The sequence below is a fragment of the Gorilla gorilla genome, chromosome 10 (assembly GCF_029281585.2).
Source record: "Gorilla gorilla gorilla isolate KB3781 chromosome 10, NHGRI_mGorGor1-v2.1_pri, whole genome shotgun sequence".
Taxonomy (NCBI): Eukaryota; Metazoa; Chordata; class Mammalia; order Primates; family Hominidae; genus Gorilla; species Gorilla gorilla.
In genome coordinates, this window is record NC_073234.2 from 119,876,616 (window position 1) to 119,898,320 (window position 21,705).

General features: G+C 44.3%; 1 protein-coding gene across 2 annotated transcripts in view; it reads left to right on the forward strand.

The window, feature by feature from the left end:
* The first annotated feature begins 1,015 nt into the window (after window positions 1–1,015).
* Window positions 1,016–21,705, forward strand: part of CHST11 (carbohydrate sulfotransferase 11) — a 305,452-nt gene continuing 284,762 nt past the window's right edge. Inside the window, exon 1 of one of the 2 annotated variants that reach the window (XM_031001002.3) lies at window positions 1,016–1,705. In XM_031001002.3, the coding sequence (XP_030856862.2) occupies window positions 1,603–1,705 (103 nt within the window). In that variant the 5' untranslated portion in view covers window positions 1,016–1,602. Of the gene's footprint in view, window positions 1,721–21,705 lie in introns of both variants that reach the window. The other variant, XM_055357865.2, reaches the window with a different exon arrangement.

The window sequence follows — 21,705 nt, forward strand, 5'->3', positions numbered from 1 at the left end:
TAACTGCAAGTTGTGTCTCTGTCTATCGAGGGGAGGATAAGGCCCATTACATTCAGATTCAGTAAGAATTTATCAAATGCCTATTTTGTGAGAGGCATTGAAAGACACAGTATCTTATTTCATTTTTAATTGAATTAGTAATGACTTGATAAGGCACAAAGGTTAGTCTTTACAATAACATTTTTTTTTCCTGACATAAAAGTGATCCCTACACTATTGGCTGTGTCCACTTTATTGATTGTGAAACAGCCTAAATGCATGGAATTGGAAACTGGAAGTCATTTTACACAATACAAGAAAGCAACACCATCTTTCCATGTACCTGCCAGTGCTATGGCTGGCTTGGCTTTTCCAGCAGTTTTTTGGACTTGGGTGAGGTGGCTTCCTAGGGGCATTTTCTCACCCCCTCCCAGCTAAGACTGCTGTTAATTTTGAATAATTTGGAGGATGCTCTACCCTTTGGGGTAGCAGAGTTTTGCAACCCACAGATCCCTTTTGCCTTGAGGAATGGTGGTGATGGTGGGTGTCAGAGATTCTGTCTGTATAAGTCCCCGGGAAAGCTCAGCTGTCGCCTGACCCGAGGGTCGTGCAGTTTCCCTAACGTTGACTTTAAGTCAGCCCTCTTTAACCCCGACTCCCAAGCTGGGCTGTCCTTTGAAAGAAAAACGAAACCGCCCAGTTCTGAGCGTCGGAAAATGGGCACTCGCTCCCTGGGGGTTTGGGGCAACTTCCCCGCTACGTCGCCCAGGGATTTTAAATAATTGCCAGCCACCAGAAACCCCCTAACCCTTAATTCTTCCCTCCGAGACCCAGCCCGCTGCTTGCCACTTCCCTCTCCAAACGCTGGCGGGGGTGGGTGGCAGCACCGAGGCGATTTTCTTCGTCTTTTTTTTCTCCGGGTTTTGTCATGGAAACGCTGACACAACCTCCAAACGGCGGCCGAGCCTGGCCGGGGACTGAGGGCTTTTGGGACCCTGCGGGAGCGCGGCGCGCACACCGCACTCCCCGGGCAACAGCTGGACGCGACCATATCCCGGGTAGGGGCGGGGGGAGCGCGACGCTCCGCCCAGGCGCTAGGGTCCCTCCCTCCTCCCGGCTCTCCGCAGGCGCCCTCCCCTCGCCGGGGGCCGCGAGTTGCATTTGGTAAAACCCAGCCCCGGAATATATAGATCGTTGGAGCGCAATGAAGTAGCCTTTGGAGAGAAGGGAGAGGGCCCGTCGGATAGCCACAGCGGCCAGCGCAGCGGCAGCGGCGGCGGCACCACCATCACCGCTCGCACCCCAGCCGCCCGGCCCGCGACCAGGCAGCGGCGGCCGCCGGCGGGATCGGAGGAGGCGGCGGAGCGGCGAGGAGGAGGAGCAGGAGCGCGCAGCCAGCGGGTCCACGCATCTCAGCACTTCCAGACCAACTCCGGCACCTTCCACACCCCTGCCCGGGCTGGGGGCTCCGAGAGCGGCCGCGAAGCGAGTCCGATCCTCCCTCTGAGCCTTGCTCAGCTCTCCACCGCGCCTCCTGGGCTCCGGTCCGCGCGGCGGGGTCCCTGCTCCTGCGCCCCGGGCGCGCCTCCCGGACACCCCGGTCCCCGCAGCCAGGACAAAGCCATGAAGCCAGCGCTGCTGGAAGTGATGAGGATGAACAGAATCTGCCGGATGGTGCTGGCCACTTGCTTGGGATCCTTTATCCTGGTCATCTTCTATTTCCAAAGTATGTTGCACCCAGGTAGGGGGCGCGTTAGCGTGGTTTTGTTGGATATTTTCTTCTCTCTCGCGCTCTCGCTCGCTCCGCCTGATTTCTGCCTCTTCCAACCCTACCTCTCCGCCTTCGGCCTCTTCGGGGCTCCTGGCTGCCCAGATCTACCCGGGTCACCGCGTCGGGATGGGGAGGAGAAGGGAAGGTGTGCTTCCCCCTCTTCTTCCTCCCGGCTCCGGGCTGGAGGATGGGACCAGGAGGGGCGGTAGTTTTTTTTTTTTTCTTCTTCTTTTTTTTTTTTTTCTTTGTGTCCCTTGTCTGTCTGTCTGCGAGGTAGCAGGGAAACGGAGAGGTGTGGGAAGCAACCGGGGGTGAGGGGCTGGTTTGAGGAGAACGAAACTCCCTCCCCGCTGCTGCCGAGGTCGGAGGATGAAAGAGTTACCCGGAGCCGGCTGCTCTGCGCCCGGGCGAGCCGCCTCTTCCTGGTTGCCGGGCCGGGGGCGAAGGGTGTACGCCCGGGCGAGGTTGCGAGTCCCTGCAGCAGGCTGGGAGCCCGGGACTGGGCTCCCACGTGTCCCGGGCTCGGCGCAGAGCTGAGCAGGTGTGGAGAGTGGTCGGGTGCCCAGCGTTGCCCCTCCACCACGCGCCGGCCGTTTGCCCCCGGGGACCGGCTCCGCAGTGACCTTGCGGCTGGTGCCCCGGGGCCTGCTCCAGCCCCCAGCCCCTGAGCTGGAAACTCTGAGCTCCTGGGTCACGCCTTGACCACTGCAGTTTTGGAGGAAACTTTGGCCAGGTCCTGGGCTGACCGTCCGTTTGCATCCCCCACTTCTGGGATCCGAGCAACGGGAATCCCCCGGGTGGCGTGGGAATGAACCCCATTCCTCCGGTCCCTTGTGGCTCAGGCAAAGTTCCACCTCCGAAATCTGGACTGGGGGAGGGACGAGGCTCGTCGCTTCCTAGGGGTGCGAGGGAAAGTTTGGGTTCTGGAGAGGGAGGGGCGCCCTCGAGCGCGGCGGCCGGGGGTGAGCAGCTCGGCTGCGAAGCCCAACAGGTAGAACGTTCCGAGAAGCCTTCCGGGTAACGCGGGTCTCCCCGCCAAGCCGTGGCTCCCCTGCTCCCTTTTACCCTCCCTTAGCAGCCCCCTGCCGGGCCACGTTGGCTCAGAAATCCATTTTCTACGCCTCCGAGTTGCCTTTCTCAGCGTAGTCACAGCAATAATTTGCTTTTCTAATTGCAAGGAGGAGGGAGGTGGAAACGCATTTCCTTCCAGGGAAGTGGGGTTGGAGTTTTTCATTTTTGCCTCCCGCCTTCTCCTTTCACTGTGTATCTAACACTTTAAGCAGACGCAGTCCCGAATTCATCAAGCCTGCGTTTGGGTCGATGGCAGAGGAATAAAGCTGTTCTTTCCATCAAACAGGCAGGGCTGCAGGCTGCAGATTCCTTGACAGCGCAGGGACAGACGGCCCCTTTGCCCCCCTCGGTCTGGAGCAGTTGTTAAGGCAGCCACACTGCCAAGGTTATGGTCCACTCTACCACATGTAACCTCAGGACGTCCGAGCCAGCCCTGTTAAAGATGGCTTTTGTTTGCAGCTGGGTATTTTTAGTTTAATGTCAGCAAACTACAGCGGTGTTTGTCTCCTCACCCAAACCTGCGGTTGTGAAACTTATAAAGGAATTTAAAAATGGACCTGGCTTGCATTCCGGCAGGCAGGCCTTGGTTGCAGTGGGCAGGACCAGACAGCCAGGGGTATCTCAGAGTGCCAAGCTCCTGGGGCGACTGGAGACCGGGCCAGACTCACCCCAGAGCGCCAGGGGACTGGTGGTATACAGATACACTGGGGTTCAAACAGTTTAAACAAGGGGCCGGTGATTTGGTCTAGACTCTAGAGCTGTGTTCAGGTTTTGCTGGGACCGTGAATGCCAGTAATGCTCTGTACAAATGCCCAGAACACGGATGAGTGTCAGCCTTCAGCAGGAATGCGCTTGAGCTTCTGTGTACCTGTTAATTGCCCAGGGAAATACAATTGTCATGGAATTCTTTGTGAGAATTGGGAAATAACTTTCTAGCCAAAGATACTAGGAAGAAACTTCCAACTTGTAATTGTCACTTTGTGAAAATTTCCAGCTCTTGTTAGTCTTAAGTTGACTTGAAAGTGACATCATATCTTTTCAGTCTAGCCTTTTGGAAGAGGCAGAGAACCTTTTCTAAGCTTGTGCTGAAAAAGATCCTCTGTCGATGATCCTGCCCCATCCTTTATGTCCCCTTCTAGTCCTATTTTCTCCCATTGTTTATTATTTGGATCTCTATAAATATACTTTTCTGATATTTCCCTCCAGTCCATAGCAAATACTACTTTCAAGACATTGTGTTGAATGTAGAATTACAGATAGTTCAGTTGAAAGGCCTTCCTTATTTCAAATTACTTACAGTCCATAAAAACTCTGTGTCAACAGTTTATCATTACACGGGGCATAAAAATATACTTTCAAATCCACATTAAACATTTTCTTTTTGAGAGGTTCATTTTATTAAGCTACACTGTTAATGACCACTGATGTGGAATCTCTTTCACTGGTTTGAATTTCTTTAAAAGTTAAAGATCCTTGCTTCTCTGAAGTATCTTGGGGGTAAGGAGAGCTGATCCTTCAGCCTGGCTCTGCAGTTTCTGTCTCTCCAGATCACCCTGGCAGAGGCAGAAGGGACCACAGCATGGCACAGATTGTGTAGCTAAAAATTTGGAGGCCTCTGGCAGGGGTTCCAGATACCTACATGTGAAGCAGAAAAATAGTATTGCAAAAGCAATGGGTTCCAGGCTTCGTTGGTGGCTGGAGGGTGTGAGAGGAGGGAGAGAAAGAAAAAAAGGAAGGCAGGGAGCGGTGGCTCATACCTGGAATCCCAGCACCTTGGGAGGCCGAGGCGGGTGAATCACTTGAGCTCAGGAGTTCGAGACCAGCCTGGCCAACATGGCGAAACCACATCTCTACTAAAAATACAAAAATTAGCTGGGTGTGGTGGCACACGCCTGTAATCCCAGGAACTCCGGAGCTGAGGCATGAGAATAGCATGAACCCAGGAGGCAGAGGTTGCTGTGAGCTAAGATGGCACCACTGCACTCCAGCCTGGGTGACAGAGTGAAACTGTGTCTCAAAAAAAAAAAAAAAAAAAAAGACAAAAAGGAGACAGCTGGCAAGGCTGGCTGTCCCTCTCTCTGATTCTAATCTGGGGCCCATTATCTTTTCTAATTCATAGAATTGATTAATTTGCAAATTTGAGTAATTGGTTATCAGTTGCACAGGGTTTAGCAGAAGTGGGCCTTGTCAGTAGGATAGTTACATTTAGAAGTTTTTGATACTCTGAGTTAATAGTCTTCCTTAAGAATATTTTATAGGGCAAGGACCAGGTTTTAGACTCCATTTTAATCCCGATGTTTTTTGCACGGTGTCTGACAACAGTGGGTTCTCAATAGAATGTTTGCTGGATGAATGCATGAAGTGGTTAAACTCCAGAAGTAGACCCACTTCTCTGGTTTTCAGGAAGGTCACTTCTAGCCTTGCCAAGAATGCCTGGTCAATAACTCTGGCTCTGTCTGGTGGGGAAACTTCCTGCCTTCCTGAACTGTGACACGGACCCAGTTTAAACTAATCAGGCGCCAGACAGGAGCTTTCACCGTGGCCTAAATTTGCAGCCCGTGAGGTGTAGGCAGCTGAGGCACTGCTCTGTGTCCTGGATTCTGGAGAAGGTTGGTCTTGTTTAGCCACTTAGATGGATTCTAAGGAAATCCATCCATAGAACAGACACCTTCTATGGCCGTGAACTATTCCTAAAGCTAGGGAGAATGGAACCATATACCTGGGGTTTCTACACAGGTTTGAGTTCACCAATGAATGCTTCCTATGAAAGTTCATCAGCTTGCATTAAAATGTCTTGCATACCTGCCCCAGATGGCTGGGTTTTGATGGAGCTGTGTCATGCAGTGCAAAGCTGAGAGGCCCCCCAGGCTGCATTGGCACAGAGTGTGTAAAGGCAGCTCTTCAGAATCTTCCTTTTGTGTTACTCCATAGGATTGTGGTTTTTGTTTGAAATCTACTGTTCATAGAAAGAAGCCTTCAGAGGAGAAAGCCTTGTCTCTCCTGTCTGCTTCCTCTCTATTATTTTTATTTTTGCAAAATGTTTATTTTCACTGTCACCTGGGATTTCTTTGCCTCGGTTGAATGTATTGAAAGATTATATCCTTTATTTAAAGATGTCTCATTTTACCCCCTTGCACTTTCACTTGATCAGGTTGAACCTAAAATGCATTTTGTATTATAATTTTAAACTAATTGTAAACATAATATGTGCTCATTTTAGAAAATTTAGGAGGTGGCCAGGTGCGATGGCTCACACCTGTAATCCCAGCACTTTGGGAGTCCAAGGCAGGTGGATCACCTGAGGTTGGGAGTTTGAGACCAGCCTGACCAACATGGTGAATCCCCGTCTCTACTAAAAATACAAAAAAATTTAGCCGGGCATGGTGGTGCACGCCTGTAATCCCAGCTACTTGGGAGGCTGAGGCAGCAGAATCACTTGAACCAGGGAGGCAGAGGTTGCAGTGAGCTGAGATTGTGCCATTGCACTCCATCCTGGGCAACAAGAGTTAAACACCATCTCAAAAAAAAAAAAAAAAAAGAAAAGAAAAAAAGAAAATTTAGGAGGTATAGAAGAAAAACAATCATTATTCCACCACCAAGAGGCAACTGGTACTTTAAAAATATATTATAGAATATATTTATATATATTTATATATTCTATATTTTTCTCAACTATGCAAAATGCATATATATAGTTGAGATAACATCATGCATTTTGTATCCTGTTTGATAATAAGCATTTTAGACAAATACATCATTATCACAACTAGTTATTAAAGTTAAAGACAAAGTTTAACCGTAACTGTTTAAATGTATAGACTTGCATGTGTCTCCACCTCCCACCCTACCCCTTTGCAGGATGTCAGTCTGGTATTATTTTTTTGCTGTGGTTGCACAAATTTAATGTTACGTTACAGAATCTTTTTGCTTATACATGGAATGAGTTTGGAGTCTTACCAATTTGTAGGGGCTGTTCTTATGTTATACACCTGAAACTTCCATTGAAAAGGTGTCAAGAGGGTCTCAAATATGAGACTGTTATGAATTCTGAAAACAGCATTGAATCACTGAAGGATCTCATGTACCCCATAAATATATACAACTACTATGTACCTACAAAAATTAACAAGTAAAAAAATAACTGAAGGAGAAGACATTTTTAGCATGGGGTCTCTCCTTGATCATTTAAATGTTTGCACCTCGATGGAGCATTTTCATTGCTGTGCTCAGATGAGACAGATGTAGGTGATCTCCTTTGATTGTTACAGTCCTCATTTTCATTGCCTTCCAAAATAAAAAGGGGTGATCAGGCACCACAGAAAGGGTGGTTTGGGGGTTTCCGTGGGGTGAGGGGTGAGGGAATCCATCCTTCAGCAGAGGTATCTGCTGTCAGTATTTGTCTGGTTGAAAGATCATTTTGTTCATAGCTTTATCAGCACAGTCATTTCAAAACAGGAAGTCAAAGGCTCATAAGCAAAGGCACCACCCTTTCCCTTCTTAAACCCACCAAAAGGACCTCTCTTTAGTCTGGAGGTCAAGTGAAAAAGGCTGTCATGAAAGTCATTGCCAGCAGGCCTCTTCTAAGTTCAGACTCTGAGGAAAACCAGAAGTCATTCTGCTGATTCATTTTTTTTTCTTTTTAGTTTTTCTTTTGAATTTTTGGGACACCACCTTTATAACAAATAAAAGGGGAGGCCGTTCTTCCTATGAACAATCTGATCTGCCAGTTAAAATTTCCTAGAACTTGTAATTTGATGCATCTTAGATCTAATGTGATCGATTGAAACTTGCAAGCAGACTTGTTCTCCTCCTCCCCAGCCCCCTCTCTGTCTGTCTCTCTCTCTTTTCCTTTCTTCTACTCTGTGCCAGATACTGTTCTTGGCACTGGAGATGTAACACATACATCTCTGCCTTCATGGAACTTAGATTCTAGTGGGGCGGACAGACTTTAAGCAAATGCAGAAGTGACATATATGGTATATCAGATCGTGTTAAGAGAAAAACAAAACAGAGAAGATGGTTGAGGGATGTGAGAGGCAGGGGTTGCAATATAATATAGAGGTAATTAGGGAATGTCATTGATAAGATGACACTGAGAGCAGACACCTGCAGGAAATGAAGGAGCCGGCCATGTTCCAGGCAGAGAGCAACACAAGTCAAATCTGGTCCCTGAGGCAAGAACATGCATGGCAAGGTGGTCAGAGTGCCCAGAGCAGAGGGACGGAGGCAGCCAACAACCACAGTGGGGAGAGACAAGTCGGAGAGAGACAATTGTTTTGAGCCTTGGGTTTAACTGTAGATGGGAGGGAAGCGCTGCAGAAGCTTGAGCAGAGGTCTCTTGGGGCAGAGAGGCAAGGAATAAGGGTGGAAGCAATGTAGCAAGATTGAAAATGAAGTCTCCTACTTGCACTTTTTTTTTTTTTTTTTTTTTTGAGGTGGAGTCTTGCTCTGTCACCTAGGCTGGAGTGCAGTGGTGCAATCTGGGCTCATTGCAACCTCTGCCTCCTGGGCCCAAGCAATTCTCCTGCCTCAGCCTCCTGAGTAGCTGGGATTACAGGCATGCACCACCACACCTGGCTAATTTTTGCATTTTTAATAGATACTGGGTTTCGCCATGTTGGCCAAGCTGGTCTTGAACTCCTGACCTTAAGTGATCCACCCTCCTCGGCCTCCCAAAGTGCTGGTATAGGTGTGAGTCACTGTGCCCAGCTCTGCTTGCACATTTGTGCTCATCTTTGGGCAGCCGGTAGTGTACTTTGGTTAAGTGGTCACCATATGAGTCCCATCTCCCCTCTACCACCTGCTCCCCCTTGACCCCCAACTAGACCATCTCCTTTTTCAGTTTTTTAAAATTTATCTTTATTTTTAAAAACAGAATCTTGCTCTATTGCCCAGGCTGGAGAGTAGTGGTGAGATCACGGCTCACTGCATCCTCGAACTCCTGGGCTCAAGGGATCCTCCTACATCAGCCTCCGAAGCAGCTGGGACTTACAGGTGTGCCACACACCCAGTCCCATTTCCAATGTTTAAAGCAGTAATGAAGAGATCTGAAAAAGAGATTTGAGAAAAATTTTGACTGAGCTTGTAGTGGGAAATTCGTAATATCTTCAGGGTACAATCGGTGGCATTTGTTAATAAAAATATCCAGAAAAAGTGCCAGACTTAAATCAGCACTCAATAAAAATAAAGCGATGAAATGGATCAACGCTCTGGGAGTGGAAGACCCGAGTCCTAGTCTGGGGTCTCCCATGTCCTATCCCCATAAATTATTGTGTATTATTGATTCCAGAACATATTTTTTCACATTTTAGTAATTATGCAATTTGTGTTGTGATTGATGGCATCTCAGCACCGTGCTGCCCTTTAATGAGCAACTGTTTTGTTTCTTAGTGTTCCATCAAATAGCAGTGTGCCTTCACCATGGATGCCTTCTGAGGCCACCTCTGTAAATTGTGAAAGTACTTTATGTAAACTGTGGCACACTTCATAACCTCAGTAAGTGATGAAAAATGGCATTCCTCCAAGATGCAGAGTCTGAGGGCTCAAAAGTACCTGGTTAGTCTTGAGTACTTGCTTCTCAATGGCCAGACTGGCATGCAGTCTGTCCAAGTCTTTTTAACTTTGCCTGGCACTTATTTTCAGAGCCCAGGGCTTGTAGTTAGTATTTGTCTGATTAACGATGAGGTTGGTTAAGAGTTAGAATGGGGAGGGTGGGAAGTAAGTGATTTAACTTGGGGCTTGAACCCGGAAGTTCATCTAGAAATATACATAAACATTGCCCAGGGAAAGTATCACCAATGTGGATTTTTGTTTCTTTCAAGGGTACTGAGCTGTCATGACTTTGTCATTTCTCTTTTCTGGCCCTTTTAGAAGTGTACTGTGGTTGTTTGTTTTTTTGTACATCTTCCTCTTTTGACATAGCAAGGCATGGATTCTGTCAGGTTCATCTTTATAGCCTCTGACCCTGGCCCAGAGGTGCCTAGGAAACATTTAAAGAGTAAATAATTGATTCTCAAAGATAAGCCTTTCCACCTCGGTCACCACCCAACCCATGTGCGCAGAACTCAGAAGGAGGAGCCAGGTTGGATTGTCAGGTACAAACAGCATCTACTCTGGTCTAGTCCATTTGTCTCCCAAATCTCTTTGCTTCTGTTCTGCTGTGTTTCAGGGCAGGAAATAGAAATCAGTCTAGGTATTTTATTTTTTAATTTAATTTAATTTTTTTTTTTGAGACAGAGTCTCACTCTGTCACCCAGGCTGGAATGTAGTGGCACCGTCTGGCTCCTCTGCCTCCTGGGTTCAAGTGATTCTCCTGCCTCAGCCTTCTAAGTAGCTGGGATTACAGGTGGCCGCCATCACGCCCAGCCAATTTTTGTATTTTTAGTAGAGACAGGGTTTCACCATGTTGGCCAGGCTGGTCTCGAACTCCTGACCTCAGGTGATCTGCCCGCCACGGCCTCCCAAAATGCTAGGATTACAGGCATAAGCCACCGTGTCCAGCCCCAGTCTAGGTATTTTAAGCAGAAAGATATTTACTAGAGGGAATTTTGTGCTTATAGAGGCATAAGGGGGCTGGAGGAATGGGGATCCAGGAATGTCTCCCAGCTAATGGTAGTAGTTTATATAATAATTTATAAACAAACGTATGTTGGCATGGCTGTTCAAAAAAAACAAAAAACAAACAAAAAAAAACCTGACTCACTAGGGGTGCTACACCCTCTGATACTGTGTCTGGAACTATTGAGTTCAAGAACAAATTGATGGCAAAGCTGGAGAGTGGACCCTATAATGCTGTTGCAAAAAACCCTCGTGTCCCCATCTCCATGCTTGCCAGCGGCCAAACAGCCCCAAAGGCAAGAAGATGGCCTCTCTGCCCCACATCTGCTTTCTAAATCTCAAGTGAGTGCTTCTATTTGGGAGAGCCAAATTCACATCTAGAACCTTAGCTTCAAAGAAGCCTGGGAAATACAGCTTTTCAATTACCAGCCTCTGCAGGCTAGAAAGCTTTCTAGAAGGAGGGTAGAATGAACGATGAGCAAATAATCGCAATACTCACCACACCCTATTGGTAAAACATATTTGAGCAGCCATCCCTCAATATATTTTGTTTATAAATAATTTCTGCATATTACTACCGCTATCTACATATCTAGGATAGGATCCTTTCTGACTAGTGACTGCAAACCCCTATGTCATTATCTGTTGGATAATTCTGTTGGCTGACTCTTTATCAATTCTGATTCTTTCATCCTTTTGACCTTGTAATGTTGTCCACAAAGATACAATGGAGAGCTAGTACTCAAGAGGGAGGAATGCCATTTTCTTGTGTGCCTGGATTGTGACAATTATCTTCAAGTTGCGGTTTCTTGGCTGGGATCTCTTTAGGCCTCAGTTCTATTTTGTGAGGAATAGGATAGTTAAAAGTAGATAATATAATCTGTAAATTTACTTATGATTCAGTTGTAAATGGTTATTCATTGAAATATGCTGAGAATGGTGGAATTATTGAGGTGGTCACTCCAGTTCATTTTGTGGTTGAGGATACCTGCCTGAGTTTCATAACTGACATGTAATTTGATATGACAGGTTAGATGGGGTTGTTTGTGGCCATTTGTATTCTTGATATAGTTAAAATTTTTTTAGGTTAACTGAAAATGGAAGGTCTGGTGTCTAGATGAACAAAAAATGGAAAGTCTGATGTTTCCTTCCCGGACCCCTTTTGTGGCACAATGTCCACTAGGATTTTGGAACTCCAGGACTAGACCTGCCTTGAATGTCATTGGTTATTGTCAAACCTGCCATTGTCAACTCTGGGTAAAAGTACAGTGTTAACCTGGTGCCAGTTCTAGCGGTGGTGGAGGCTTAGTTTGGCTTTAGATAAGCCGTATGGGGAGGGCTGATATTTCCAGCATCACCAGGACTTGGGTTCTGTCTCATGTAGATATGGATAGAGACAAAGAAACCTGGTAATGGAAGTGTTTCAGTCCTTATCATTCTCTGGCTTGAATGGTTATCTTAAATGCCTTGGGAGAAGAAACTCACAAAGGCAACTCAAGTGAAATAAGCTGGTGGCTGGGTTTCTGTTAGAAACTGTTAACTTCGAAGAATCTCAGAAGAGGGAAACCACAGAGGCCCTTCTAAGGTAGTGTTGTAACAGGACACTTAACATTTCTTAACGGTTGTCATATTTTACCTTTAATATCAATGCATAAGGTCACTCATTATAGTGAAAAGAGCACAGAATTTGGAGTCTGGACACCAGCTTATAGGATTTGGCTGTTCCTTATATCCATTTGACATTATTCAAGATATTTTTGTTAAATGCTTACTAAGAGTTAAGCTCTGTTCTAGGTGTAGAATCAAACAGGTGAAAATCCATGTCCTCGTGGAACATACATCATAGTGGGAGAGACACAATAACAAATGGATATTAAATTATAGAGTATGTTTGAAGGTGACAAATGCTATGGGAGGCGGGGAAGCAAGGAAGGGGGATGTGAAGTGGCAGTGGTGGGGGGATTGAAATTTTAAATAGGATTGTCAGGGAAGTTCTCTCTGCAAAGGTGGCTTTAAAGATTGAAGGAGATGAGGGTAGATGGGAGATGAACCAATGAAATAGTAAAGATATTTATTGGATATTATTTACCGAAGGCCAACTTGGGTCAGGCATTGAATATAGATTACTCCCCCATGGGACTCGTATAATGTATACGCTCTAATTACCACCATTTTACAAGGGGGGAAACTGAAGCATAGAGCATTATCACTTGTCTAAGGTCCCCAGGAGAGGAATGGATGGAATAAAAACCAAACCCGGCTGTATGACTTCATATCCGCTGCTCTGAACATCTGGGAGGGCTCTCATTTGGGCATTACTCTTCCCATCCACCCTAAAGATTGGTGTGAACGATTGCAATTTAGTGATAGACATTCTGCGAAGGGTGGGACCTTTCTGCCCATCAAAGAATCATTCTGCCCAAATGCCACCAATGCCCCTCCTTGAGAAACAGCTCAGAACTCTATGTGTAAACAGCATCTGGCGTAGTACTTGGCTGCATCCCATGACTTGGGCAAGTGCCTGGCAAGTGTAGGGGCTTAATAATTGATTGAATGAGTGACTGAGTGAAAGTCGCAGACAAGAGATTTGGTCCCCTCATTTGCCAAGTGAAGGTAGTAATATTACCTCTCTTATGGGTGGCGGTGGTAAAGATTAAATGAGAAGTTAGATGTGAAAATGCGTTGGAAATGGATGTAAACCTATGTAACAAAACTGCATGTCCTGCACAGGTATCCTGGAACTTAAAATTAAATAAAATTAAATTTTAAGAAAAGAAAAAATGAATGTAAAAGCAGTATAAACATATTGTTGTTATGATAAATTACCTGTGTGGTTCCTCGTTCAAGGATGTGAATCTCCATGTCAACAAGATGCTGTTCTATTTAATTCTGTTTGAAACCTGAGCAAGTTTTTATCCTTTTAACATGTGTGTCCTACACTGTAAGATTTACTGAAAGGATCTGACTTCTATAAGTATGAGGCTCCTGTGAATATCTTCTCTCTGTATGTGCTCACCCTCTGTCTGCCGTACTAACAGGCATACCCGCTGCCAAGGCCAAAACTGTGTAGCAGTTTGCAAAGCAGAGTTTATATTTGGTCAGAAATCAGCCTTGTGTTTTTTTGCTGAATGCAGTGACCACAGCATTTCCTCCCAATTATGCACTTAATTACTCCTCAGGTTCCCATTAGCTTTAACAAGTGACACTTGGGAAATAACAGGCACTGGTCAATGCCATTTCTGAAGCTGAACTCCAAGGAGGATGAAAAGCAGTCATTTCAGAAAAATAACAGCAGTAGCATGGCAGCCTGTATGTGAGCAGTTGTTGGGTGGGTTAGCATGGCTCATTGTACAGGACAGCATCAATTGGCCCTATGTCTCCACATTGGGCTTGTTCTGTGCTGAGGAGGACTTTAAGGGGCTCTTCCTGTATAGGGGTCAGTCCTTCCCACTGCTTAACTGCAGGTGTCATGGAGCTTGCTCTGTGGCTGGCATTTGTAGCTGGGGCACAGACCCATTTCCACCCTTCCTCACCAGACCAGGTGCTGAAATTTAGTTCAAAGACTCCATAACCCTGATCTGGGCTAGGCCCAGCATTCTTCAACCTGAGGCCAGGCTCACATTTGAAATAGTTCCTGTTAGGCTGCAGAGTTATCATAGAGGAAGGGGAGCATATTTGTCAGGGCTCACATTTCTTTACAAGTTGAAAAAGTTTCTATCTTTTTAAGCACCCAGACCTCTTTCCATTCCACCTAATCATTGATTTAAACTATTTGTTTGCAACTGGTTTGGGACCTCCTTCTTCCCCCACAGGGGACAGGTGGCAATGTCTGGAGACATTTTGGGTTGTCATTAACTGGGGAAGGTGTGCTACTGGCATTTAGTGAGTGGAGGCCAGGGATGCTGTTAAACATCCTACAATGGATAGGATAGACTTCCCCACAACAAAGAATAGGCCAGCTCAAAATATCAATAGTCGGGAAACCCTGTATTAGTCTGTTCTCATGCTGCTGTGAAGAAATACCTCAGACTGGGTAATTTAAAAAGGAAAGAGGTTTAATTGACTCACAGTTCTGCATGGCTGGGGAGGCCTCAGGAAACTTAAAATCATGGCAGAAGGCACCTCTTCACAGGGCAGCAGGAGAGAGAATGTGTGCAAGCAGGGGAAATACCAGACACTGATAAAGCCATCAGATCTCATGAGACTCACTCACTATCATGAGAACAGCATGGGGGAAACCACCCCCATGATCCAATTAACTCCACTTGGTCCTGCCCTTGACACATGGGGATTATTGCAATTCAAGGTGAGATTTGGATGGGGACACAGTCAAACCATATCAAACCCTTATTTGATTCAACATTTTTCTGATGCTTTATGAAAAAAACCAGTAACAACAATGACCACTTACCAAATACTTGCTCTGTATCAGACAGTATGTCAGCTGCTGTATTTGGATTATCCATCCTATTTAATCCCCACCACAACCTTGTGAGATGCGCATTTACCAATCCCATTATACAGGTGAGGAAACTGAGGCTTAGAGAGGTGAAGGAGCCTGCCTAATCGGAAAGCTGGAACAGGATCCTGGCTCAGGTCTAACTGACAGCAAACACTATACTCTTCACCTCACTAGTATGCCCATCTCCATGTTCTTGGTTTCAGATAATTAGGTCAAGAAGTAATTATTTCATAAAGGCCTTAAGCTCAGCTGTAGACTCTGTAAGTGGGACATTCAGTGATAGCCCCTTCTCTTCTTACCCTACACTCTATCCCTGGTGAGCTCATCCCCTCTTGGGGCCTGGGGTATCATCTGTGTTTAGATGACGCTCATGTCTTTCTTCAACTTGGATGTGACCTTGGGTCGAAGTCTAGTTCGTGTATTACCTCTTGTATTACCATCCATCCCCTCTTGGTCAGAATGAGGGGATAGATGTCCTTCCTGTCATCCCTGTGGTACTTTGTGTGTATACATCTCTAATATTACTCATTCTGATACATTGACTCCTTCAGGGAAGGGGCCATGTCTTGTTTAGCACAATATCCCAACATCTACAATAGAGCCTGGTACATAATGGTCACTCAGTAACTATTTGCTAAAAGAAGGAATACACTGATGGTAATTGGTCACTAAGAAGAAAATCCCCCTTTCTGGGATAGGGGGTATGGAATTTTCAATGCTGATTTGATTTTCATTTTGATTCTATGGTGAGCTGTCACTTAAGAGAGCCAAGAACAACCACTTTTATACCATGGCTAAATGTGAACAGCCAAAAAGTGAACAACTGTCAAAGTTGTAGGAATTGCATCACTGTAACCACAAAGGTAATTAAATGTGTCCCAGAAAGGGATCTGCTAATTTGGTTTGCAATGGGAGGGTCTGAGACAAGACTTTTGTAGAGCAACACTGTCCAGTGGAAATACACTGCTGCTGCACACAGAACTAAATCTTCCGGTAGCCATTTTTACATTGAAAAAAGTGAAAAGAAACAGGTGAGATTAATACCTGAAATATTGCAACAGGTACTCAATATTAAAACTCACTGCAATATTTTACATATTTTTGGTACTAAGTCTCCAGAAATCCAATGTGTATTTTTACAGGACATCTAAATTCAGACTAGCTGCATTTCAAATGCTTACTAGCCATACGTGACTAGGGCTACTGTAATGGATAGTGTAGCTCTAAAGTGTTGGAGAATCTTTTCTACATTGAACTAGGGCTTTTTTTTGTCTCCCCTCACCCTAATTTAAAAAAAAAAAATTTATGGTGACAGAATCTTGCTCTGTCACCCAGACTGGAATGCAGTGGCATGATCATAGTTCACTGCAACTTTGACCTCCTGGGCTCAAGGAATTCTCAGCCTCCCAAGTAGCTGGGACTACAGGTGTGCACCATCACACTTAGCTAATTTTTGATTTTTTTTTCTTTTTTTTTTTTTTTTGTAGAGACGAGGTCTAGTTGTGTTGCCCAGGCTGGTCTCAAATGCCTGGGCTCGAGGGATCTTGCCTCAGCCTCCTGAAGTACTGGGAGTACAGGCGTGAGCCATTGCGCCCGCCCCTTCCATTTTCTTAAGGGGGTGTTGTCTTTCCTGGGTTTTAGCTATACCCTTTGGGAATAATATTGATTATCTTAAGGCTCAACATGTTAAATACAAGATATTGGCTGCAAAGTTTTATACACACACACACACACACACACACACACACACACACACACACACACACACACACACACACACACCCCTAAAGTCATTTCAGGCCTCTAAGGTATCTTCAGAGTCTTCTAGTTAATCAGTCGCTATCTGAAGCTTGATTGTGCTATTGAGATCTTGACACAGTCTGCCATGTAGCAAGAGCAACTGTTACTAGCTCCATTCTACAGATGAGGCAATGGAGACTCAGAAGGATTTAGGGAATTGCTTAAATTTTGTTTCAAATGGTTCTAATACCAACGTTTAGCTGCAAAGTCTGGCCCAAGGAGCATTCATTCTATTAGGGTGGATGTAAACACACATACTTCACTGTCTTATGGGGCCAGATGCGATTGCTGTTACAAAGAGAGACAAACTGTGAAGGAAAGGGAGAGGAGGGTGATTGATTTTGGTGGTGGTGGTGATGGTGGTGGTTGTGGTGGTGGTGGTGGAAGGAAACCTTCCAGGGAAAGTCGAGGTTTGCACCGGGCTCTGAAGGATGCTGGCGGAATCTGGGAAGGGAGAGGAAAGACATTCCAGGTGAGGACGCCTGCCAGAGCAGGGAGTGGGGCAGTGAGGAGAGTGATGTCTGGGAATACGGGAGCCCAGGGGTGGAGAGGTGAACCTGGATGGCTCTGAATGCTCTAAAGTTTGAGTTTTATTCTCGGTACCAGGGAGCCACAGAAGGTTTAGTGTCTCCTGTTTTTCAGATGATGAAATTTAAGCTGAATTTAAACTCTCTTGTTTCATTAGAAAGGCAGTAGTTTCAAACTCACTTTCTCAAAATGAACTCGGGGCCATTTGGAAATCGTTTCTATTATCATCATTTAATGCGAGGTAAGAAGATTATTCATGAACGACTAAAGTGCAAAGTAAGAAAGAGCTTAAAGGCACTCTGTAGTGGGATTTGAAACTCCTCTGTTTTGCGTTGCTCGGGCCAAAATTATAGGCCATGGAGGTTAAATTTCAGTCTCTCAGTTGCTAATGGTGCCCTAGCTTCACCCTCAGAGGGCTCTGGAAGCAGTGGCAGGAGAAAGGGAAAGTGTGTAAATAGTCGCAGGGAAGAGAGTTTCTTGCTTCAGTGGGAGCTCATGGGTGTATCCAGGTCAGGCTGCAGCTGTTGGGCTGCCCTAGAGATGAGCAGTGAAGGATGGAGAACAAAGTCTGCTGCTTCCTCCTGGAAGCGAGACCCAAGTGCACTGTGTGTGGGGTCTGAGTGCATTGTACCCCTGAAAGATGCCGCCCTGTGTCCTCTTTAAATCAAAAGACTGCCTCTTTTTTTAGGCTCCCCTTCCTGGGCTGTGGGAGAGGGCATGGGGCTATTGTAGAGCTCATACACAATGTAAAAAGGCATCTCTCTGTGGCTTTCACAATCACTTCTGGGGGCCATTGTGCTTGGTACAAAGCTGAGGGCTGCCTGTATTTTCTCTGCTAGACTGTAGCACTTGACGCCTGTCGATGAATAATTGAGAGCTGGTTTTCTCATAGGGGCATCTCACCACCTTTGATCCCCTTTATTTTCCGTTAAAACATCACCATCACCACCACCACCACCACCACCGCCACCACTACAACCACGACAGGGAGAACTCTTCCAAAGGCTTAATTGAAAAAGAAAGTAATATAATGTAATCACAGATATGCAGTGTGTTTTAAAGGGGGCATGTGGACAGGCAAGTAAAAGGGTTTCTGGATTTACACTTGCAAACTTATAAAGATTTAGGGATCAGAGATTGGAAGGTCTAATTGAGGTAGTACTTATTATTGGAAGCCTATGCAAAGGTATTGGAATGGAGATTATTTTGCAATTGGAAGAATTAGTGAAATCCTTTAAGAGCCAAGGTTTCATTATATGTAGGGTTTTCTGTATAATTTTGCTGTTCAAAAATGGAAGTGCAGGTTTGAGATCAGAAGCTGAACAGGCAATCTTTTAGTTAATTGTAATAAAACAGCTTTCGTTGGGAGAGTGTGAGCCATCATCCGAATGACAATTATGTGCTTAAAAATATTAACTCGGAGTAGTGGCCTTGCTCACTTTAGGATAATCCATTGCATTCAGGAGGGGAGCGGCTCAGGGCTCTTTCTTGGGACTGTGCAGAGAATTCTTTCAAGGCTTATGCTGACTTTGTTTCCTGTGCCTGTAAAAGCAAAATGAGATTTTAAAAAATAAATCCAGGGCTGATAGTAAGTGCCTTCCTGCAAATGAGATTTGAGGGATGTGCAGGATGTTGTCATTGGAAAGTCACAGCAACATTCCTTTTTTATTTTCATGGGAAATAAACAAGGAATGGATTAGGAACACAGAGGTCATTGCTGACTGTTCGATCTGTTATAAAACTCCAACAAAGTAGAAAGGGCATTGGGTGGGCATTGGGTGGGGCATCAGGGATCTTGGGTTCTTGTCCCAGTTCTTCTACCCCCTTTGGGGACCCCACATGTGTTACTAACAATGTAGATGTTGGCAGTTTTCAAACTACTCCTCTAAGCCAAAGCATGGGGGAAGGTCCTTGGCAGGGGGTAGGGGGTCCCAGTAAACCCCACCCCCATCAGAGTGGCTCCTTGCTTATCTGTTTCATATTTTTGGGTTCTGAGTAAAATTTTGTTAGAATTAAGTATTTCAGGGCTAAAACCAACAATTTTGCAGTTGACTACTTAGACTATTTAGACTATTTCTAAGGTCTCTTCCCAACTCAGATCTGATGCTATTAGCAGTTCTCAAAATCAATACACATTTACATGAGGGTTAAATCATAATTAAAATGAATAATTACCGTTCATGCAGTATGAACTGTCTGACATCTCTCCACCCCTCCATCCAGCACTCAAACATTTATTGACCAAATATTTATCTGACCAAAGAGACAAATCTAAATAAGACTTAGTTCCTGCCTACAAATAACTTGCAATTTAGCAAGTGGTGACAGACCCATAATTGTTAGCTGTAATGCTTTATAATAATGGCTGTGGGTGGCTAGGAAAAAAAAAAAGAGTAATTAGTTTAGGGAAGGTCAGGGAACTTGACAGAGGAAGGAACATTTGAGCTGGGCTCTGGTCATTTGTTCAGTTATTTAACAAGCATTTGTTGAATGGCTACTGTTTGTGCCAGGACTGTTCCTGTGCTAGGGAAACAGCAGGGGACAAAACAGACAATGATCCCTATCTTAATAGAGCTCACGTTCTTGGCATAAAATTTATCAAGGGGCAAGGTTGGTGGCCCCACTGGCTCCTTCATCATCATCTCCCTCCCCTGCCCTATGATGCCTCAGAGTAAAGCAGTATTTTATATATATGTATATATTTCTGATTATGAAATTAATTCAAGTGTATTATAGAGAATTTTGAAAAAAGGAACTTACTTCCAAAAAAAGTTACCCCAATCCCTGCCATATATATGCATATATATATGTATTTATATATATATATATCCATGGAAAAATAGACCAGAAGGTCAAGAGATTTTTCCTGGGTGGCAGGGATTAGGGATGAATTTTTTTGAAAGTAGGGCCCATATGTATATATGACTTTTTTTTAGAAGTGGGTCCCTTATATTATATGTATTTACAAAGATATATTTTAAAAAGTTATCCCTCATATATTATTATAAATGTATATAATATATTTATAAATAAATATATTATAATATATACGTATATGTAATACTTGTAATATATAATTACATATATGTAGTTATATATGTATAAATTATAATTATATATAAATATAAATAATAATATATAATATAATAAATATATAAATAAATATAATTATAATTATAAAAATTATAATAAACACATGCAAAAACAATATTACATATATGTTATATGTAATAGCATATGTTACACATATATGTAATATATGTAATATGTACACATATGTAATATATACACGTATGTGAATAATATATACATATATTATACACATATATAATATATACACATATATGTAAGATATGTAATATATGTGTGTATATATATTTACAAAGATGAAATCGTCAGGCTTATAGTGTATTTTGCTTTTGCCATGTAGCACCGAATCATGGGCATTTTCTCATGTCATTCAGTTTTCTCTGACAACACTGTAATATTCCATCAGATGGATGTATTTTCATTTTGCCATTCTCCTTTGTTGAATATTTTTGAAAAAGATTTTCCCTTTTAAAAAAATGCCGTTTTTTTTTTGTAAACTAAACTTTTGTCTGAGTTTCTTAATGTCCCTTTGAAATAAAATTTCAGAGGGGCAATTCACAGGTTATAAACCTTTGAAGGCTCTTGATAAGTGTAACCAAATTATTTCCTAGAAGATTGTATCTATTGATGCTCCAACCAGCAGTGTGTGAAAATGTCCATCTTACTATATCCCAGCTCCTTTGATTAAGCTGTCATCCAGATTCCTGATGGAGCCTTCCTCTATCTCAACATTCATGCTTTCACTGAGTTTTTGGTCCATACTAGATTATAGGCTTCTGGAGGCCACAAACTGTGTCCCCAGTCCCTGGCGTATGACAGACTTGTAATAAAATAAATGTTTGTTGCACACATGCTTGCATGTCTGAATGAATGAGCCAAGGAAGGTAAGGAGAGGTTTCACTTGATCTGGGAAGAGAACAGAACTTTCTTCAGATGTCACAAAGTATCTTATTAATGGGCTTCCAGGGATAGGGGGATTCATGAATGGACAAGTAGCTTGCTGTAAAGCCACCTCCATACCCTCAGTGCCTGTCCAAGAGTCCTATAATAGATCATCCTTAGGATTCAAATTCAATGAAAAGATACATTTTCACTGCTACTCACTAGGTACCCATTACAGGTGTTAAATCATTTAGTCTTCTCCACAGCCTGGCGAGGAGGACTGGCCTCATCCTCATTTTTAGGTGGGACTCAGAGAAGTTTTGTAATTAACTTAAAGTAACCCAGCTAGTAGTTGGTGGAGCTCGGATGCCCCGGCTCATCTGACTCAAAGTGCTCTAATAAGAACTTCTCTCTGCAAAGCGTGGGCTGGCATCTGCGAGAAAAATTTCTTTTTGTGATTTAGGAGGAAAAACATATGGAGAAACCCTATTGTCTGAATGCTGTGTCTCTCCCTAATTCATGTGTTGAAACCTAATGCCCAATATGAGGCTTTTAGAAGGTGGTG